Raw genomic sequence first — 16,747 nt, 5'->3', positions numbered from 1 at the left:
ATGAGATCGTATTAAAAAATCAACCAAAGAAAAGTTACTAAGCAAATGCCAGTTAAAAATAATTATCAAACAATGAAGAAACAACGCAAAAATGATATTATCATCGCCCGGTACCCAAATTTCGCCGTTTTTCTATTTTTGAATTGAAAAAAAAATAAACAAAAATTAGGAATCCTTCCAATGCATTGCAGAAAAGCGAAAAAAACAATGTCTGTTAAAAACGGAAAGCGAAAAAGAAGTAAAAAGTACTGTGTGTAAGAAAGATTTTGCGGTTTCCACAGACATGCACATATAACTACAGCAAAAGTGAGAGAAGAAAATAGAAAGGAATAATCAAACGATGACCATGATTTTTCGAAGAAAAAAAAACCAAAAACTATTATTGTTAGCTTGGGGACATTTACATAGTGACTTTGAGTCGGGCAATTACTCGCATGGGATTACGCACACATTAAGCTTCTTTTTGATGGACGGCCACCGGCGAGGAATCTTACAACGACGGAGACGCAGAGTCAGCAGAACGGACAACGAACAGTGAAGTGCTTACTTCGTCAATCCAGCTCTCAGTTACTACAGCAGGACGCAACAAGTAGACGATTATCGTTGGGAGTGTTAAGAGAACAACTGGTAAAGGAGGAGTATTGAAGTTAGCAGCATCTTCCGGGAAGACGCGCTGGTTGACCACGAGCATGAAATCAGTATGTGTATGATACTACAACAAACCGAACCAAGACCTTAACAGAGTAAGCGCAGAAACGGCATCGATTGTACATGTTCGACTGAATTCCTCGATACTAAATGGGGATACATGACTTGGAATGAGGACCTTATGGCGAAATTAGTTACCATCGGCAGACACCTTGATCTCTTCATATGCTTCAACTTCAAGTTCAACCTGGTAGAACAGTATCCTGGAGAACTACTAAACAACGTCATGTAACATCGACAAGTAATTATCAGCACGCATGAACTTCAGCGAAGCAAGATTAAAAAGATACGGATGTATGATGAAGACCGACACTATGTTCGAGAATGATAACCAGCATTTGTGAAATTACATCATCGGGGAAGTGGAGAAGTTGAAACGAAATCGATTGCACCCATCTGTTGCCCAGCCTAACAAACGATTGCAGGAGATCACCAATTACGAGCTACCTCAATACTGAAGCAACTTTACTACCGACGCTTTAACAAACTGGAGTGACGCTCTACTTCGATGCCTTACGGAAAACGGCCTTTTATGACACTTAAGTTAAGGGCCTACGAAAATATCCTGAGCTTGGTGTTCGACTAAGAACACAGGTGCAACATCGGTGATAAACGTGCTATCAGTCAGAATGCGTTCTAATAGACATGGATTCTCAGCCAACGCTTCAATGACACTCGTCAAAATTAGCCCAAGTCCCAACATTACATCGACATCAACCGACCTACAAGATATCTTGTAACCAGCGCGTTCTTCATCAGCGATACACTGCAACATGCGGAAATACTCTACGACATACAATTCCTTTACCAGTTTCTCTTATCACAACGAAGAAATGACGCAGCAAAAAATCAACACCTACACATTCCCGAAGACGTGCAACCTCGCAGCAGAGGAGTCAGCTTACCAGTCGGAAGCGTGCGTTTATCTCTTGTTGAGTACCCAAGCCGACCAACGGTAGTCTTACGTGTTAAATTTAAAATAATGTTCAACCCACACAAAAAAGCTCTATTCTGAACGTAAAACGCTCTATGTAACGTAAAATTGGTAGGGACCAGAGAATTAAAAGGTATTGGGAAGGAGCATCATGGACCATTGAAGCGCGAGATAAAGTGTTCCCATAGTATGCGTAAACAAGAACCGCCTAAATCAAGCTAAATCATTTAAGGACGAATGTGAAAACAATTTGTATAATCACGACTCAAAGAAACTACAAGACACGATTCGTTAGGACCAACGAATGGTTGTTCATAAACATAAAACATTATGCTACGACGTTTACGAATGCCAACCCCATGAGAAGGTGGAGAATGGGAGTTGAAGGCTTGGCAGTTGAGGGAAAAATAGGTATGGACAAGTAGTGACTAAAGATGATGTTTTGTTAAAAATATACACTTCGAAAACTAGAAGGAAGGATTCGAGTAATAATGTTAGTTTTAAAATATCGAAATGATTATACACTTCTGTTACGGCAATCCAAAGACTGATTTAATGTAATACTTTTAACAAAAGAATTTTAGCATATACTCACAGAAAAGCTATGTACAATAAATTGTTGTTTTATAGAATAAGCTAAAACAATTTGTGTATTTCTTATCCCTCTAAAATTGTGTGTTGGCTTTAGCAAGAAAGAAAGACAATTTTAATTGCACTAATATTGAATAAATATACGCAGATAAATGTTTCAAGAAAATTCTTTCATGTGACAATTTATTTCACTTGGTAAGTAACACGTCAATTGAGAAAAAAATGATGACAATAATCGAAATAAAAGTTATGGAAAAATGAACATCTACAAAGCAAATTAAGTTAATATTTAGCCCTTTTCTCCTAAACACCTTGGCCGAGCGTTGCGAGTGAATCCTGACTCTGACCAACACCGGTCGCTAGACTGGAGAGTGTTTCGAGCGATCTGCTGAACCCGACCGTCCGTAGCGCTTTCATACCATCAAGCAAAACGATCTCCTGCTCCCTATCCGCTCCCTGACACTCACATGCGATGTACAGCGACGTTTTGGGGTATTGCAGCGGTGCCAATAGGCGGGGAGACTCACGCAAACCGATGAACGCACGTCGCTCGTCATCCGCATGCGATTGCTGGCAGGCTAAATCCTTTGTGTAGGACTTGCTGATGTACATAACCTGTACGCAGTCGGCATGGGCGATGAACAGACACGATTCACGGTAGTAAAACTCGACCGGATCCTGCAACCAACTGAGATTGTCCGGGCGAGAACGCCAGCCGGAATCGTCCACAAAGATGCCCACCTCCCGGTAGCACAGAAGAAATTCTTGGCTGTTGATGCGGAACGCGGCGAGCGGCGCACAGCTTCGAATATCCCGCAGAGACGCATCCGACATGTCAAGGAACTCTTCTGCCGCGTACGTGCGTAGGTCAATCTCGAAGAATTTGTCCGATCCGACGATGGCCGTGTCCTTGGTGAACAGCACCGAGGAAACTGGTAAAACTGTGTCGAGACCGCGCACCGGTTTGAAGCGACCCGCTTGAACGTCAAATTTCAAGATTACAATGCGCGAAGAGGTGGCCGCAATTGCAATCGCATCCGAGAGCGACCCACCAGTGGGAATGTTCTCCATCATTCGGACAATGTGCCAGCGTTCGCTATGCGTTCGGTTCGCGATCGAGAGATCCAGCACAAATGATTCCAGCTTCGGTTGCAAACAGGACGATGCATGCGCACGGCTCTGAAGATGGCGTAGATCGCACTGGTACAAATATTCTCCTTCCGAACCGATTATAATAGCTTTCGGGATGACGTGCGATACGGCAAAGGAACGAACGTTGGAAATTCCCCGGATGTGTACCACTTCACCCGTTTCCAGGTGGTACGAATAAAGTCCTGTGTCGCAACCTGAAAGAACCGAAAATAAAATTTTTTTAAGTGATGATTTCGATTAGTTATAGAAATTCTACGTTTTAAAAAGAATAGTTTAACTACAATAAAGTCGAGATCGTTTAACTAACCAACCAACTGGCAAATCTAGTAGTGTACTTGAACCGTAAAACGATGCAAGCCTACTGTAAAGTAAAGCACTGACTGCTAAATCGCCAAATTTACTGCTTGGAACACAAAACGGATTGACTAGACCAGGGATCTCCAAACTACGGCCCGCGAGACCCTCTCCTCCTTGGGTAAATGTGGCCTAACGCTACGGTTATTCCACCCAATGCGGCCCGCGTTAAGAAAAGTTTGGAGACGCCTGGACTAGACAATTTGTAGCTTTGTATGATGTGCCGCAATGATAGGATTTTTGTAGTGTTTTTTTTTTTCGTTAATGCTATCAATCGAGGTAAAAGGTAAAAGTAGAAAAAATCGCTTTTTTGCTTGAAAAACATACTACTGCGAGATTTGCTACGATAAGCGCTCATTTCCCGATGCGATACAGGGTCCGCAGTCATACAATGGCAGGCCCCAACCGGTACAGGGATTCATGAACGTGCTAGGGGGATTGCCTGTACCGGTAGAGGGATATCCGCGGGCATATAATTGCAAACCGCGGTGGCTGAGGGGAATCAAGCTGGCGTATTGTTGCGATTGTCAACCGGTCGCAAAATAGTAGGTATCTGGCAACCGTGCATGATTCAAATGTGTCGCACAAATGACCGTTAGATGGCGTGCTAAACAACTAATCGAACACGTTGAAAGGAAATATCAAATTTAGTTTTTGATATAATATTCTTTCCGTAAATACTAAATACGAAATTTCATTTGAACGTAGTTTTTCGTCGTTTTTACTTGAAATCTAACGGTTACTCATGCGATACATTTGAGTGTGCGGTGCACAGCACCGCTCATGCACGGTTGCCAAATACCTACTATTTTGCGACCGGTTGACAATCGCAACAATACGCCAGCTTGATTCCCCTCAGCCACCGCGGTTTGCAATTATATGCCCGCGGATATCCCTCTACCGGTACAGGCAATCCCCCTAGCACGTTCATGAATCCCTGTACCGGTTGGGGCCTGCCATTGTATGGCTGCGGACCCTGTAAAGCGATCGTCGCATACCTTACCCTGCACCCCTCGACCAGGAACTGTCTACAAATACCATGCATACGATACCTATCATTACGGTAGATCGTAGAAAGCTACGAATTGTCTACTTAACCCTGCTGGATTTGTCTGTTGGTGAGTAAAACGCTTTAAGGAATAATTGAATGTATTAAATAGCGGAAAGTGTGCCAAGAAGTGAGGTGAAATGTATATGGAAAACAGTGCTCTTAAAAATTTTGATAACAATCTGAGAGTTGTATCGTCGTTTTTCTTGTAGGAAAAGAAAGCACAGAAAATGGTTGTGTGAAAATTTGAGGTATTTTTCATAAGAGCTGCAAGAAAGTTGTTCGCTTGAGAGGTGCATCTTGCCTCACTTCCTTACAAGTTTGTTTAAAAAAAAGGTGGTGATGGTTGCAAATTTGATTTTTTTGAGCTTATTGGTAAATTAAAGGATAAAAGATTTTTCGGTAAAGAATCCATTTTAAAATACAACAATAAAATGTTCATTCCGTACTGCTGTGGACTAATGTGTTATTTAAATTTTAAGTACGTTTTATGAGGACGTTTTATGCTACTGCATGGATTATATGAACCGCTAAATATTTAATAATTTATAAAGGATGGGTTGTTAAAACTTACCCAAAAGAACTGCCTTTTCGCTAACCTCGTAGATGTCATTCACAAACAAACGTGGCTCTAAGCGCTTCGTCTTAAATAGCAGATCCCCTACGTAGCGATCTTCCTCCGCCTTCTCCTCAGCACTGCTCGTCATTGAAAATGCCGGACTTTTTCGTCCACTCTGCCGGTGATGGCGGTTGAGTGAATCAACGTCAGTATCCGCATCTTCTCCTTCTTCTACGTCCTGCTCGTCATCTGCCGTTCCAAGTTCTTCCGCAAAGTCATCCAATGATTCGTTTGCGTTCACACTTTCCCGACTAACAACAGCAACAGCATTTCCTCCGTCGCCGCACTTGCTCGACACCGACGAGCGACACTTGCGATGCACGGTCAGACCGCAATCGGTACACTTCCAGTACGGATGACCGGCCAGGATGAGCCGATCACAGGCGGCACACAGAATCGCAGAGTTTTTAGACGCACTCGACGTGCTTTCGATAGTCATGTCGAACGTGTGTGCCTTACCGGGAGCACTTGCACCACCAGTTGATCGTTTATTAGCAGATTCGCCCTCTTTGGACGAATGACGACGCTGAGTTTCCTCCACAGGTGTATCCTTTGTTGAGCGATCCGGCACTCGTTCTTCGCGATGAGTTTTTTCAACCTGCATATTTTCATCGTCCTTCTGCTGCTTCTTATACATCGATGTGTTGTTGTTGTTGCTGCCCTGGGAAGCGATGAGGTCCGTCTTCGCGCGCAAAAGTTGCTCCTTCAATTGATTCGTTCTTGTGCGCTCTTTTTGCAGTTCCTCCTGCAGCTTTCGATAGCTTGCGGTTGATTCAACGGATATGTTGTTGCCGACTCCACCGATCGTTCCAATATTCGGCGTAACATTCTCCTTGCGTTCCGTAGATGAGGACGTACCAAAGATGAGCCCGGCAAGCGTTTTCTTTTTCTTGATGTGCGCATTGCATTCCTCCACTTTTGCCTGCAGGTAATCGATTAGTTTCTTGTGCTGGGCCAGCGTCGCTTCACTCTTGATATCCCGCTCGGTGTAGAACGTTTTCTGCTCCTGGAGCACCAGCTTCACATGGTCCAGTTCAGCCATCACCTGCTCGGTATGGTTCTTATGTTCTTTAATCTCGTTTTGCTGTCGCGTGATGTGTTCCTTGGCCAGGAATAGATCTGTCAAAATACGTGCGTTCTCCTCTTTTAGTATGAAGTGGTTCTGCTCGTAGTTTGCTACCACTTTTTGCAGGTTCTCGGTATCGTGATTGAGCAGCTCGATACGCTCCTGCACTTCGAACAAATGGCTCGTTTTTTCAATCAGTTCCCGCTGCTGGTCAACCATCTGCTGTTGCAGTTCTTCAAACTTCTTACGTAGCTCTTCGTACTCGGCTAGGAGATGATTCGTCCGCGACTCGCTCAGTGTTTTACCAGACCGTTCTTCGTACAGCTCCTGGCGCACTCGCTCCACTTCGTTATCCTTCTCGGTTAGGCGCTTCCGGAGAGCTTCCATCTGCTCAGCGCACTCCTTGTTGCGTTTCGACTCTTTCTCGAGCAAAATCTCCATCTCACTTAGCTGAGCCTCCGTTATGTTGCAGGCTCCCTTCAGCAAATTGAAGTTCTTGGTAACACTGGCCAACCGTTGCTCAAGATCATCGCTGGCTTCCTTCGCTTCCGCCAACTCATCAAGCGTTTCGTGCAATTCTCGTCCCAATCGCCCATTCTCTGACGACAGCACTCGCACGCGATCATTCAGCTGATGGTGCTTCTGCTGACTGTCCTTCAACTTTTCTTCCAAAGACTGGATCTTCGCCACACACTCGATCAGCTCCGTTTTCTCCGCCAGTCGATCCTTTTCCGAGCTGCTCCATAGATCACGCTCCTTCTTCAACTCATCTTTCAATCCGGTCAGATCCGATCGTAGGTCCTCGATCTGCTTATCTCGATTTGCGATGGTTTCGCGCTGTTGTTTCATCTTGAACTCGAGTTCTTCCTTCTCGTGACGGATGCGCGTCACACGTTCGTCCGCTTGCTCCATGCGGCGCGTTAGGATGCTTTTCTCACCTCGCAATGACTCCAGTTCCTTTTCCAATTTCCACAGCGACAAGTTAGCCGTGCGTGCCGATTGTTTGTCTAGAATTGCCTGCTCTCGGATGGCGGACAGTTTGTCCTCGAGGCGTTCGTTTTGTTTTTCTAGCAAGCTTTCTGCACCAGAAGAACCAGCACCACTTGTCTTCAGCTGATCGATAACTTTTTCCAATCGACCTACGACCTCCTCAAGATTTTCGGCGCGTTTACGTTGCTCGTTTTCGTTTTCTCTGCAAAAGGATACAGTCAAATGGAGGAACATGAGGTTAGATCTAGTATAAAAAATATCCTTTTTCCCCTTTCCGCAAGCAGCGTGAATGGAAGTCAGTTGATTTTGGTATTTCTCACTCGGTATTCCTCACACTTAAAGAGAATGTAAATATGGTGTAGGTGAGCGAAATTTCCGTTCCGTCTTAGTTTCCGTTATAGAACCATATAATTACAATTACACGCTGGAAGGACAGCTAAATTTCTGTACGAATGCACCCTAATTCACACACATAGAAAAATTTGATGTACAATCTGAGGACAATCAAATTCCGCTATATTTGTTTCACAACGATCCTAATCGGTTCAATTACAAAAAAAACTATGTATCTGCAAGCTGCCGTCAACCGTTTCTCTATAACATTTTTAAACAGCCTGTGATACTGCTATCATTGTTTTCTAAACGTAGCTGTAAACACACACTGTGAAACTCCAGCTTTTAAAGTCAAAGCAAAATATATTCTCCTCTACACTTACAAAGCCAATACAACACTATAATAGGAACGTCGTCTGCTTCGATTTAAACTAAGCGATCAGATAACGTCTTTAGAAGGGCTAAAGGGGGTTAAAAGTATGGGCGTTGGGTATCACATATACACTCTACGGATATCAGTCAGGCAGTCCGTCCAGTTATCCCAACGTGTGCAACGTACTTTAATAAGAGGTACTAGAAATATTTCATAATAATACAGCGTTTTACATCTCACCTAGCAACCGGGGCAGTGTATGTAGAACATCAAGAATGATAGCCTACTGCAGAATATTTGATGTAGAATAGCAAAACCCACAAGTGGCAACACAAACCAGTAAGTAGAATATCCATCACTTTCTAGGATCTACCAGAATGAAAGTTGTCGCGTGGATGTTCGAAGTAGGCACGACCAGTCGAGGGGTGCAGGTAAAAGTAGGGGAAATCGCTTTTTCGCATCAGAAAACGAGCGCAAATCACAACAATCCTCGCAAAAGTATGTTTTCGACTGGAAAGCGATTTTCCCCTACTTTTACCTGCACCCCTCGACTGGTCGTGCCTACTTCGAACATCCATGAGACAACTTTCATTTTGGTAGATCCTAGAAAGTGATGGATATTCTACTTACTGGTTTGTGTTGCCACTTGTGGGTTTTGCTATTCTACATCAAATACTCTGCAGTAGGCTATCATTCTTGATGTTCTACATACACTGCCCCGGTTGCTAGGAGAGATGTAAAACGCTGTAATATTGTCGCGGGGGGTCCGGGACAGCCGAGCGGTAGCGCCGGTTAGAAAATCGGCCCATGAGCGCCGGGGCTCACCACCTCGACGGCGTGGGTTCGAATCCCAACCGAGACCTGACCCTCCCCTGTACGAGAAGACTGACTATCCTCGTACAACAGGGAAACAAGTCTCGTAAGCCCTTAACGGGCAGGCATGACAAAGAGAAGAGGTCGTTACGCCAAGAAGACGAAGATAAATATTTCAACCCGTTTAAAAATACACATGGTTGTCAGGAATAAATTGCGGGATCGTTGTTTGAATATTAAACTGTTTCTTTGAAGGATTTTTCAATGCCCACTAAAGAATACATTCGGGACGGTACAGAAAAATGGCCAGTAGTAGTGAAGCTGCTGAGAGCGTGTTTAATCCGAAACCCAATTTTTATTAAAAATTCTCCATGACTTTATTCATAATTCTGTGCATTTATGAAAATTCAATACCAAAAAACATAACATCGCAGAAGCAGGTATGTAGCTAGAAAATAAAATTATTAGAGGATTTCAAACGAGTGCATCAGTTTTACGATGGACTCTTCCTCACAGGTTTTTAAGGCCGGTCGTTTTAATAAGCATTGTGCGAAACTCCGTTTTTCAAACGGTAGATAGGAACATCAAAATACTTTGCTCTACGACGAAAAGGAAAAGAAACGAAAAAATGATTACGCATTGCCAAAATAATACTGTCTACATATTCCACAAATGAACTTCTTTAGTAAAAAAAAAAGATGTACCAAAATGTAACGCTATATCTTACCTTGCTTTGATTAGATCATTTCGCAACTGCGCCTCAACATTCGGTCGTTCCACGATGATAGCCGTCACATCCTGCAGGCTAGAGTTTGCACTGCGGAACTCCTGCTCGTAAACGAGCGAACTGCGACGGCTACTGTTCACGCTGCTGTTTGCTGTCGCTGTCATCATCGTTTGCTCTTGCAGCTTGCTGATTTCATTTCTTAGATTGTCGCACTTCCGCTGCATCTCTTCGCTCATCTTATCGGAAAATTGTTTCGCTTCCCGGAGCATGTTGTTCTCCTCCAACTGCATCGTCATACGACGCTTGATATTGTCGACCAGCTTCTGCTTCGTCTCCTCCACAAACTGTACGCTCGATTCCTGTTCCTGTAGCTTGTCACGCAGTTCGCGCACTTCCGCTTCCATTCCCGCACGCCTTTCCTTCTCCACCTTCCACTTTCCACGCAGTTCGGCGATCTTCGCGTCGTATGTTGCGATTAGCTCTTGCTGGCTACGATCAAGACTCTCCTTGTCCGCCATCAGCTTGTCCTTCGATTTCTTCAGCAGATCCTTATAGTTTTCCACTGATGCGTGCAGATGCTGACATTCATCGAGCCGGGCAACCAATTCTGTCTCCACCTCGCGTAACTTTTCGTTTGCCGCGGCGAGTTCTGTTTTCCGTTCAGCCAGTTGCCGTTCATAGGCCTGGTCCGAAGCTTGCTTTGCCTTTTCCCACTTCTTGTACGTCTGCTTTACAACGTCAGCAATCTGGGCATCATTCTTCTGGCGCTGTTCTTTCTCGATCTTGAGACTGTTGCGTAATGTTTTGTTGTCTGTGCGGATTGCTGCCAGTTCAGCCGTTTTCTCTTTTAGCAAATCCTTCATACTTTCCAGTTCCTTCTTCGTTTCGTCAAGGATCTTGCTGTGCGCGCCCATCGTAGCGATCTTACGATCTCGTTCAAGTACCTCCCGTTGCAGGCGGTGTATTTCGCCACTGTGCTCCTTAAGTCGACGATCCTGTTCCTTCAATTTAGCCGCCAATCTAGTCGCCTTCATATGTTCATCCGTGTCCCGGTACATTCCGGCCACATCAGGTTCCTCGAACACATACCCATAGCCAAGGTAGCGCAGATCGTGCCCTGAGAAATCGTTCATCCGTGCTATGTTGTACGTAGGCATTCGACCACCTCCGACCATCGATTTGCGCTTGCCGCTCACTTTGTCTGCATCCTCAAAGTTGGAAGTGTCATCATCCGCGCTCACAGTTGGAATGATTGGCGGGATCATGTAGCGCAGACGGTCCCAATGCAAATCGGAAAAGAACGGGTGCCGGATTATCTCTGCGTGGGACATACGGTTAGTCACGCTCGTTACCAGCCGATCAAGAAAGTCGCGATAGTGGGCAGAAATAGAGGCGTGCGCAGGATAGGAGAGTTTCTTAGCGAAGCGGCCTTCAGCGTGGGCTAGAATTTTGGAATATGTTTCGTTCACGTTATCGCCATGAAAAGGCGTTTCTTCCGTAACGAACTCGTAACCAATGATTCCCATCGACCAGAAGTCGCACGTCACATCATGTTTTGCCCGGTTCGTAGAACGGCTTACGGTGGCAAGAGTTTGCAGCAGCTCTGGTGCAATGTAGTCCGGTGTTCCCACCGGTGTCATACTCGTAACACTTCCATCCTCATTGATCGCTGTTGCGTTTCCGAAGTCCACCAGCTTCAGGTGGCCGAATCTATCAATTAGAATATTTTCCGGCTTCACGTCACGATGCACATATCCAATTTCGTGAACCGCGTGCAGTGCCGCGGTCATTTCAGCCAAATAGAACTGAGCTACCTCCTCGTCGAATATACCAACGCGCCGCATGAGACACAGTAAATCGCCCCCCGGAAGGTACTCCATCACTAAGTAAAGGTAGTCTGAATCCTGGAAGGCGTACTGAAGCCCAGTGATCCATTCCGAGCGCCGACTGGCCATAATGTCACGCTCTTCACGTACCTGTGTCGAAGATACAATATCTTTGCGCATCTTTTTCATCGCGTATACTTGACCCGTCTGACGCTCCGAGATCAACTGAATGAGGGTTTTATTGGAAACGAAAAAAAAATTAACAACAAAGTTGAAGCAAACTACTCTATCAGAGGAACAATACTTACATGCACGTCTCCAAAGTATCCTTTGCCAATTAAACATTTTACATCGAAATCTTCGATGTTTACTCGTAGGGAACGGGTTTCTTTGATGATGGGGCGATCTGCAAAACCATGTACGATAAAAGCGTACAAAATAGAATGAGTTTAGTTTGAATAACCGACCCAGCATTCACTAAGCCATATTACTAACATTTGCTAACGAACTCTGCAATATTCTTGTCCTTTTTCTTGATAACATCCTTGCTGCATTCGTCATACAGCACGAATAACGAATCCAGCAAACCTTCACGGCTGATGGCCACTTCCAGGTTGCTATCATCGCCTGCATTTTTACCATCGCCACCATTTGTGCGCCCCACCAACAGATTGTTAAGACGCGCAGTTCTGGCGGCAATTTTCAGTTGCTCTTTCTTGCCTTGCTTAGACATGGTGCTTTAGAAGATGTTCAATCAAACGTAACTCAATATATAACAGGGAGAAACTACTTCCTAGCGCAGAATCACATTCGTTTTACAACTTTGAGCACATTTTCTGAGCTTGAGGCCCACAAACACTAGAAAAATGACCTGAAACGAAGAAATTTGTTGCCACCGTCCGCACGGCGTATTCCTTGTACTGTGAAGTGTTTACCCGTCGCTTAGCTTTGAGTCAGAAAAACCGTTGACCAAAGTGATTACTACTCAGGTGGGCTCATTCCGAACAAACAGAACGGATTTTATTAGGCTGGTGTCAGTGCTTTACTGCGTCAGGTTTTGACAGACGAAAATGTATGAGATTTGACAGCTGCAAGCTTCGCACGATTTTATCGTACGATAGAATCAAAATCATTTGATTTTATCGGATGGACGCATCCGATTTTATCTGTCAACAATGTTGAACTTTATAAAATCGGAGTTCCATCTTCCATCTAAGAAAAATAATCAAATTCATTTAACCGTCTTCTTCTTCTTCTTCAATTCGGCGAGGATTTACTCCAGTACGGCTATTGAATCCAGCTTCCTGGGCCTTCGCAAGCTAACCTGGAGACATAGACCTCTATTGGTTTAGGACTGGCAACTAAAGGCCATATGTCCTGATTTTCTGTGGTTTTCGATTTTCTGTAGGCGTCGCCTTTTGACTGCCACCATGCGGCCAGGAGCACTGCTAGCCAACCACGCTAGTGCGCAGTCAAAATGCGGCTGTTCACCCGCCGTAACGAAAGGAATATTTCCTTCCGTTTGTCAGATCGCACGAAACTCGTGATCCGCTTGATTACTCAAACAGCACGAGATGTGCGTCGGCTAGGATTTCTCTGACTTGAGCTCCAGCTCGGCGACACCACGCGGCCGTGCCTAAGATAACCTTACTTTTCAGCTAACCCTTTTCAGGAACCTCGTGCACTGCTAACCATCCGCTCTGATGCGACGCCGACCTGGAACTGTTTAACCGTCTTACAATTTAAAAAAATTACATAAAAATTGGCGCACCTGACGTCCGACAAAACATCGTGCGAGAAAGCACTGACACTAGCCTTAGAAAAATAAACAAAAAGTTTGGCAATCGCTCTGAGTTTGGTTATGTTTTCAATTTGCTGGTTGTTGTTGCCTTCGAAGTTGTTTCTAAAAGTGTGGAAAAATGCCGTATTTTTCTTGTTCAGCTACTTTTTGCCAGAATAACGCATGCAATGTAAGAAAACGCGGGGTCAATGTTATGGTTTCAATTTTATAGTCAAGAAGAGAATTGGATTCCATCTAAATCTAGTGCTGTTTGCTCGGTTCATTTTGAAAGTGACAATTATCAATCAGAAAAGTCGCCTTTGATGAAACTAAACAATAATTTTCGAAGATTGAAACCAACAGGTATTTTAAATAACACTAAAATAAGCATAATATAATTACAAATTGAAACACAGCTGGTCGGAATAGCCAATTAATATCAATTTCTTAGCCTTTCTCTCGAACTTTCCTCTATTTGCACCTGGGATGTGCACGTAAGCCGAACACCCATATACCTTCAGGTGTCTCAAATCAGGTTTCCTTCCAAACCATTTTTCGTACTGGGTTGAACCAACAGATCGCGACGGAAGTCTATTTTGCAAGTATGCGGCTATAATCATCGCCTCTTCCCAGTACCGCTTGTTCAGACCTGTATCTAATAGCATGTACAGGACGTCCCCATGTCGTCCAACCTCATTCACTATATCGTAGATGGAACCAGGATGGCTTCGCAATATATCGCAGATGATGTTCTCAGTAAAGCTGTGGCCAATGAGGGTAGAATCTTCCGGTAACCGTATAAACTGGAACTATCAGCTTGCTAAACACATGGTTGTCCTTTTGTTGGTAAACAAAACTCAGAGCGATTATCAAAAAGCAATTTCAATATGGCTGCCATGACCAGGCTATTGAGCTCACCTCTCTTAGCACCCACCGCAGGTTGGTCCAACGCCAGTGTTGCCAAACACATAGAATTCCGAACTTCATCGACTACTATTTTATCGACAACCCGTTTTGTCGACTACGATTCGAAAAAAAAAAACGTTGCGCTTACAATTTATTGCAGAAAAAAAGGTAATATTGAGTCATTCAAGGGTCTTTTGCACGATAAGTAATTTATTCGAGTAATTGTTATCTAAACAAGCACATCAACAAATGTACTTGATAGCTAATTTAATTATATATAATTTCAACAAAACATTTGACGTTCAACTGTGTAAGTGTGCGTACGGTGTTTTGTTTTTATTTTTATTATCATCTTTCAACAAACTGACAGTTCGTTGTTCAAGATTTCTGCGCCACCAACAGCACAAGAGAAAACAAGCAATCTATATATGGGTTTCCTGCTTTAACCCGTACCAAACTAGCATTTGCTCCTGTCCGCCATGTTTGCAGACAGTCCTTAAAGTCCAAACAAAGTGAACCGCTTGCCAAACACCGCGAAGGTGAAGAGAAAATCTTAGGAAGCACCCGGAAACAACATGCAGATTCTAGCCCGAACACCTACGTCCGGTTCTTGCTAGGGTGCAGCGAGTGCAACCGTCGTCATTGACGCTGTTGTTTTTTTCTGTTTCGTCGCCATCGTAATCGTATGTTAATGAGTTTCTTCGTCTCTGGACCGTACAGCGTAGTGACTCGCCTGCTGCTGCTAGACAGGTGCGACAAATACTGACGGCTGTGTTACCCAATTCGATAAATAAGTGCTGGATTTGCTCAAGTCTGGAAAAATTAGTTAGCCGAATTGCCCGAATGTCAATCGGTTGTACCTAACTATGTGGTCGATCAGAACTCAAGAAGTCTAGAGGAGGAAACCATAGAAACCGAGAAGCGATCTCTAGTCCTTAGAGGACCGTAAATTTACGCTACATTACGCGCAACGACGATATCGTCTAGGTGTATCGGAGCTTTTACTAGAATAGCAAAAACAAATCATGAACGGTAGTAATAACCGCGGTGCTCATGGCAAGGACTCCACCAAGCGGTTCTCCATACATGACGCATTTGAGGAAGAAACGGATGAGGTAATAAAGGTGTACGGCTCGACCGTCATCAGCACACCTATGCGAGCCAAACCTCGATCCCCGGATGATGTGTCGATAAGAATACACGATCAAAGGTAAGACAAGCTATCCATACGCGCTTCCGCTTTCGCTTCCGTTTTCTTGTGGTGATTGGTAGTAGTAGTAGTTCTTAACCGTAAAGCGCTCGATGAAGCACACAAACAATTGACAACACGTCCGACAACAGTAGACTGGGTATATTAGAACTATGGTATTCTTTTTTTCTCCTTCTCTCTTTTTCTTCTAATTCTAATCCAATTCCTCGGCCCATAACAACACGCCCTCCCCGGGATTGTTCGGTAATGTTGTGTCCCTTCCTGTATCGGTAACCAACTAAATTGAATTCGATACCCGTACACATAACACTCGCGCACGAAACAAATGCAAATACGCTCGTCATTTGAACTAACATGCATCGTAGCAATAGCCGGAGTCTAAAATACACCGATGATACCACCTCCAGGGATAGCGACTCGTTAATACAGGAGTACGGTCATCTTTCGTCAAGCGAATCGTACACGTACTGCTGGCGTCATCCGAAGGTGCGGGAAAACTGGCGCACCGTTCTGGCGGCAATCGCACTCCTTCTCATCGGCACCGGTCTGATCGCGATGGGAGCGTACGCCCTGGTAGAACCGCACAATGGGTCGCAGGCGGCCGTCTTCTTCGTAGCCGGATTTATCTGCTTCGTTCCGGGCGCTTACCATGTCGTGTACATCTGGTTGGCGGCCCGAGGATACCGCGGATTCGACTTTTACCATCTTCCGCTGTTCACGTAAAAGCTAACGGCACGGAAAGACAACGACAACAGGCGTTTCTTCGTCAAACGCACGATCATCACCCTATGTGTAAGACGGTAAACTTATGCAGCATTATAGTAACATTGAAATCATGTTTGTGAATAATTATTTGATTAATAACATGATGCTTCCTGGCAGCTGAGGGACTTAGTTTTTCTTAAATAGCTTATGCACCAGGAAGTGTAGGGAAGCAGTAATAGCAGTACACCAGGAAGTATAGGGAAGCTCTACAGAAACTCGAAATTCTCTAACGATAGGGGATCGCTTTTTTATATCAATTGTTTAATCAACACATTCCTGAAAAAAACCGGCATAGAAATTGAACAAACATTTATGAGCTATCTTTTTACAATAGTATTACCCCTGAAAAAGTCCACCATACTGTAGGCCAGAATAGGAAGAGATTCTCACAACAAAGACTAGTTCTTATGACGTTTGGCTGATCGTTTCTTAAACCGAACAAGAGCAAAACTTATCATTGGAAATCAATCGTCAAGTTACTGTTGCGTGGATACACATTAACATGTTTTGATACGCGTAATGTTGTTGTTAGGACGAAAAGAAGCGAACCTT

At 44.2% G+C, this 16,747-nt stretch overlaps 2 protein-coding genes across 3 annotated transcripts; one reads left to right on the top strand and one right to left on the bottom strand.

Moving 5' to 3' along the window:
* Window positions 1-2,384: 2,384 nt before the first annotated feature.
* Window positions 2,385-12,466, bottom strand: LOC131282991 (citron rho-interacting kinase). Its single transcript, XM_058312550.1, has 5 exons — window positions 12,030-12,466; window positions 11,843-11,940; window positions 9,709-11,759; window positions 5,362-7,664; window positions 2,385-3,579 (listed from the first exon to the last, which is right to left on the bottom strand). The coding sequence occupies exons 1-5, from the start codon at window positions 12,265-12,267 to the stop codon at window positions 2,537-2,539; spliced, it is 5,733 nt and encodes a 1,910-aa protein (XP_058168533.1). The 5' UTR covers window positions 12,268-12,466; the 3' UTR covers window positions 2,385-2,536.
* A 2,606-nt stretch (window positions 12,467-15,072) lies between these two features.
* Window positions 15,073-16,341, top strand: LOC131295012 (transmembrane protein 134). 2 transcript variants are annotated; one of them, XM_058323072.1, is made up of 2 exons: window positions 15,073-15,430; window positions 15,838-16,341. In XM_058323072.1, the coding sequence occupies exons 1-2, from the start codon at window positions 15,246-15,248 to the stop codon at window positions 16,151-16,153; spliced, it is 501 nt and encodes a 166-aa protein (XP_058179055.1). In that variant the 5' UTR covers window positions 15,073-15,245; the 3' UTR covers window positions 16,154-16,341. The 2 variants fall into 2 exon arrangements, with proteins under 2 accessions (XP_058179055.1, XP_058179054.1); XM_058323071.1 differs by having other exon boundaries at window positions 15,802-16,341.
* The last annotated feature ends 406 nt before the right edge of the window (window positions 16,342-16,747 follow it).

This window comes from Anopheles ziemanni, chromosome 2, assembly GCF_943734765.1.
Source record: "Anopheles ziemanni chromosome 2, idAnoZiCoDA_A2_x.2, whole genome shotgun sequence".
NCBI lineage: Eukaryota > Metazoa > Arthropoda > Insecta > Diptera > Culicidae > Anopheles > Anopheles ziemanni.
Note: the sequence above shows the minus strand (reverse complement) of the source record. Positions and strands in the feature narration are given on the sequence as shown.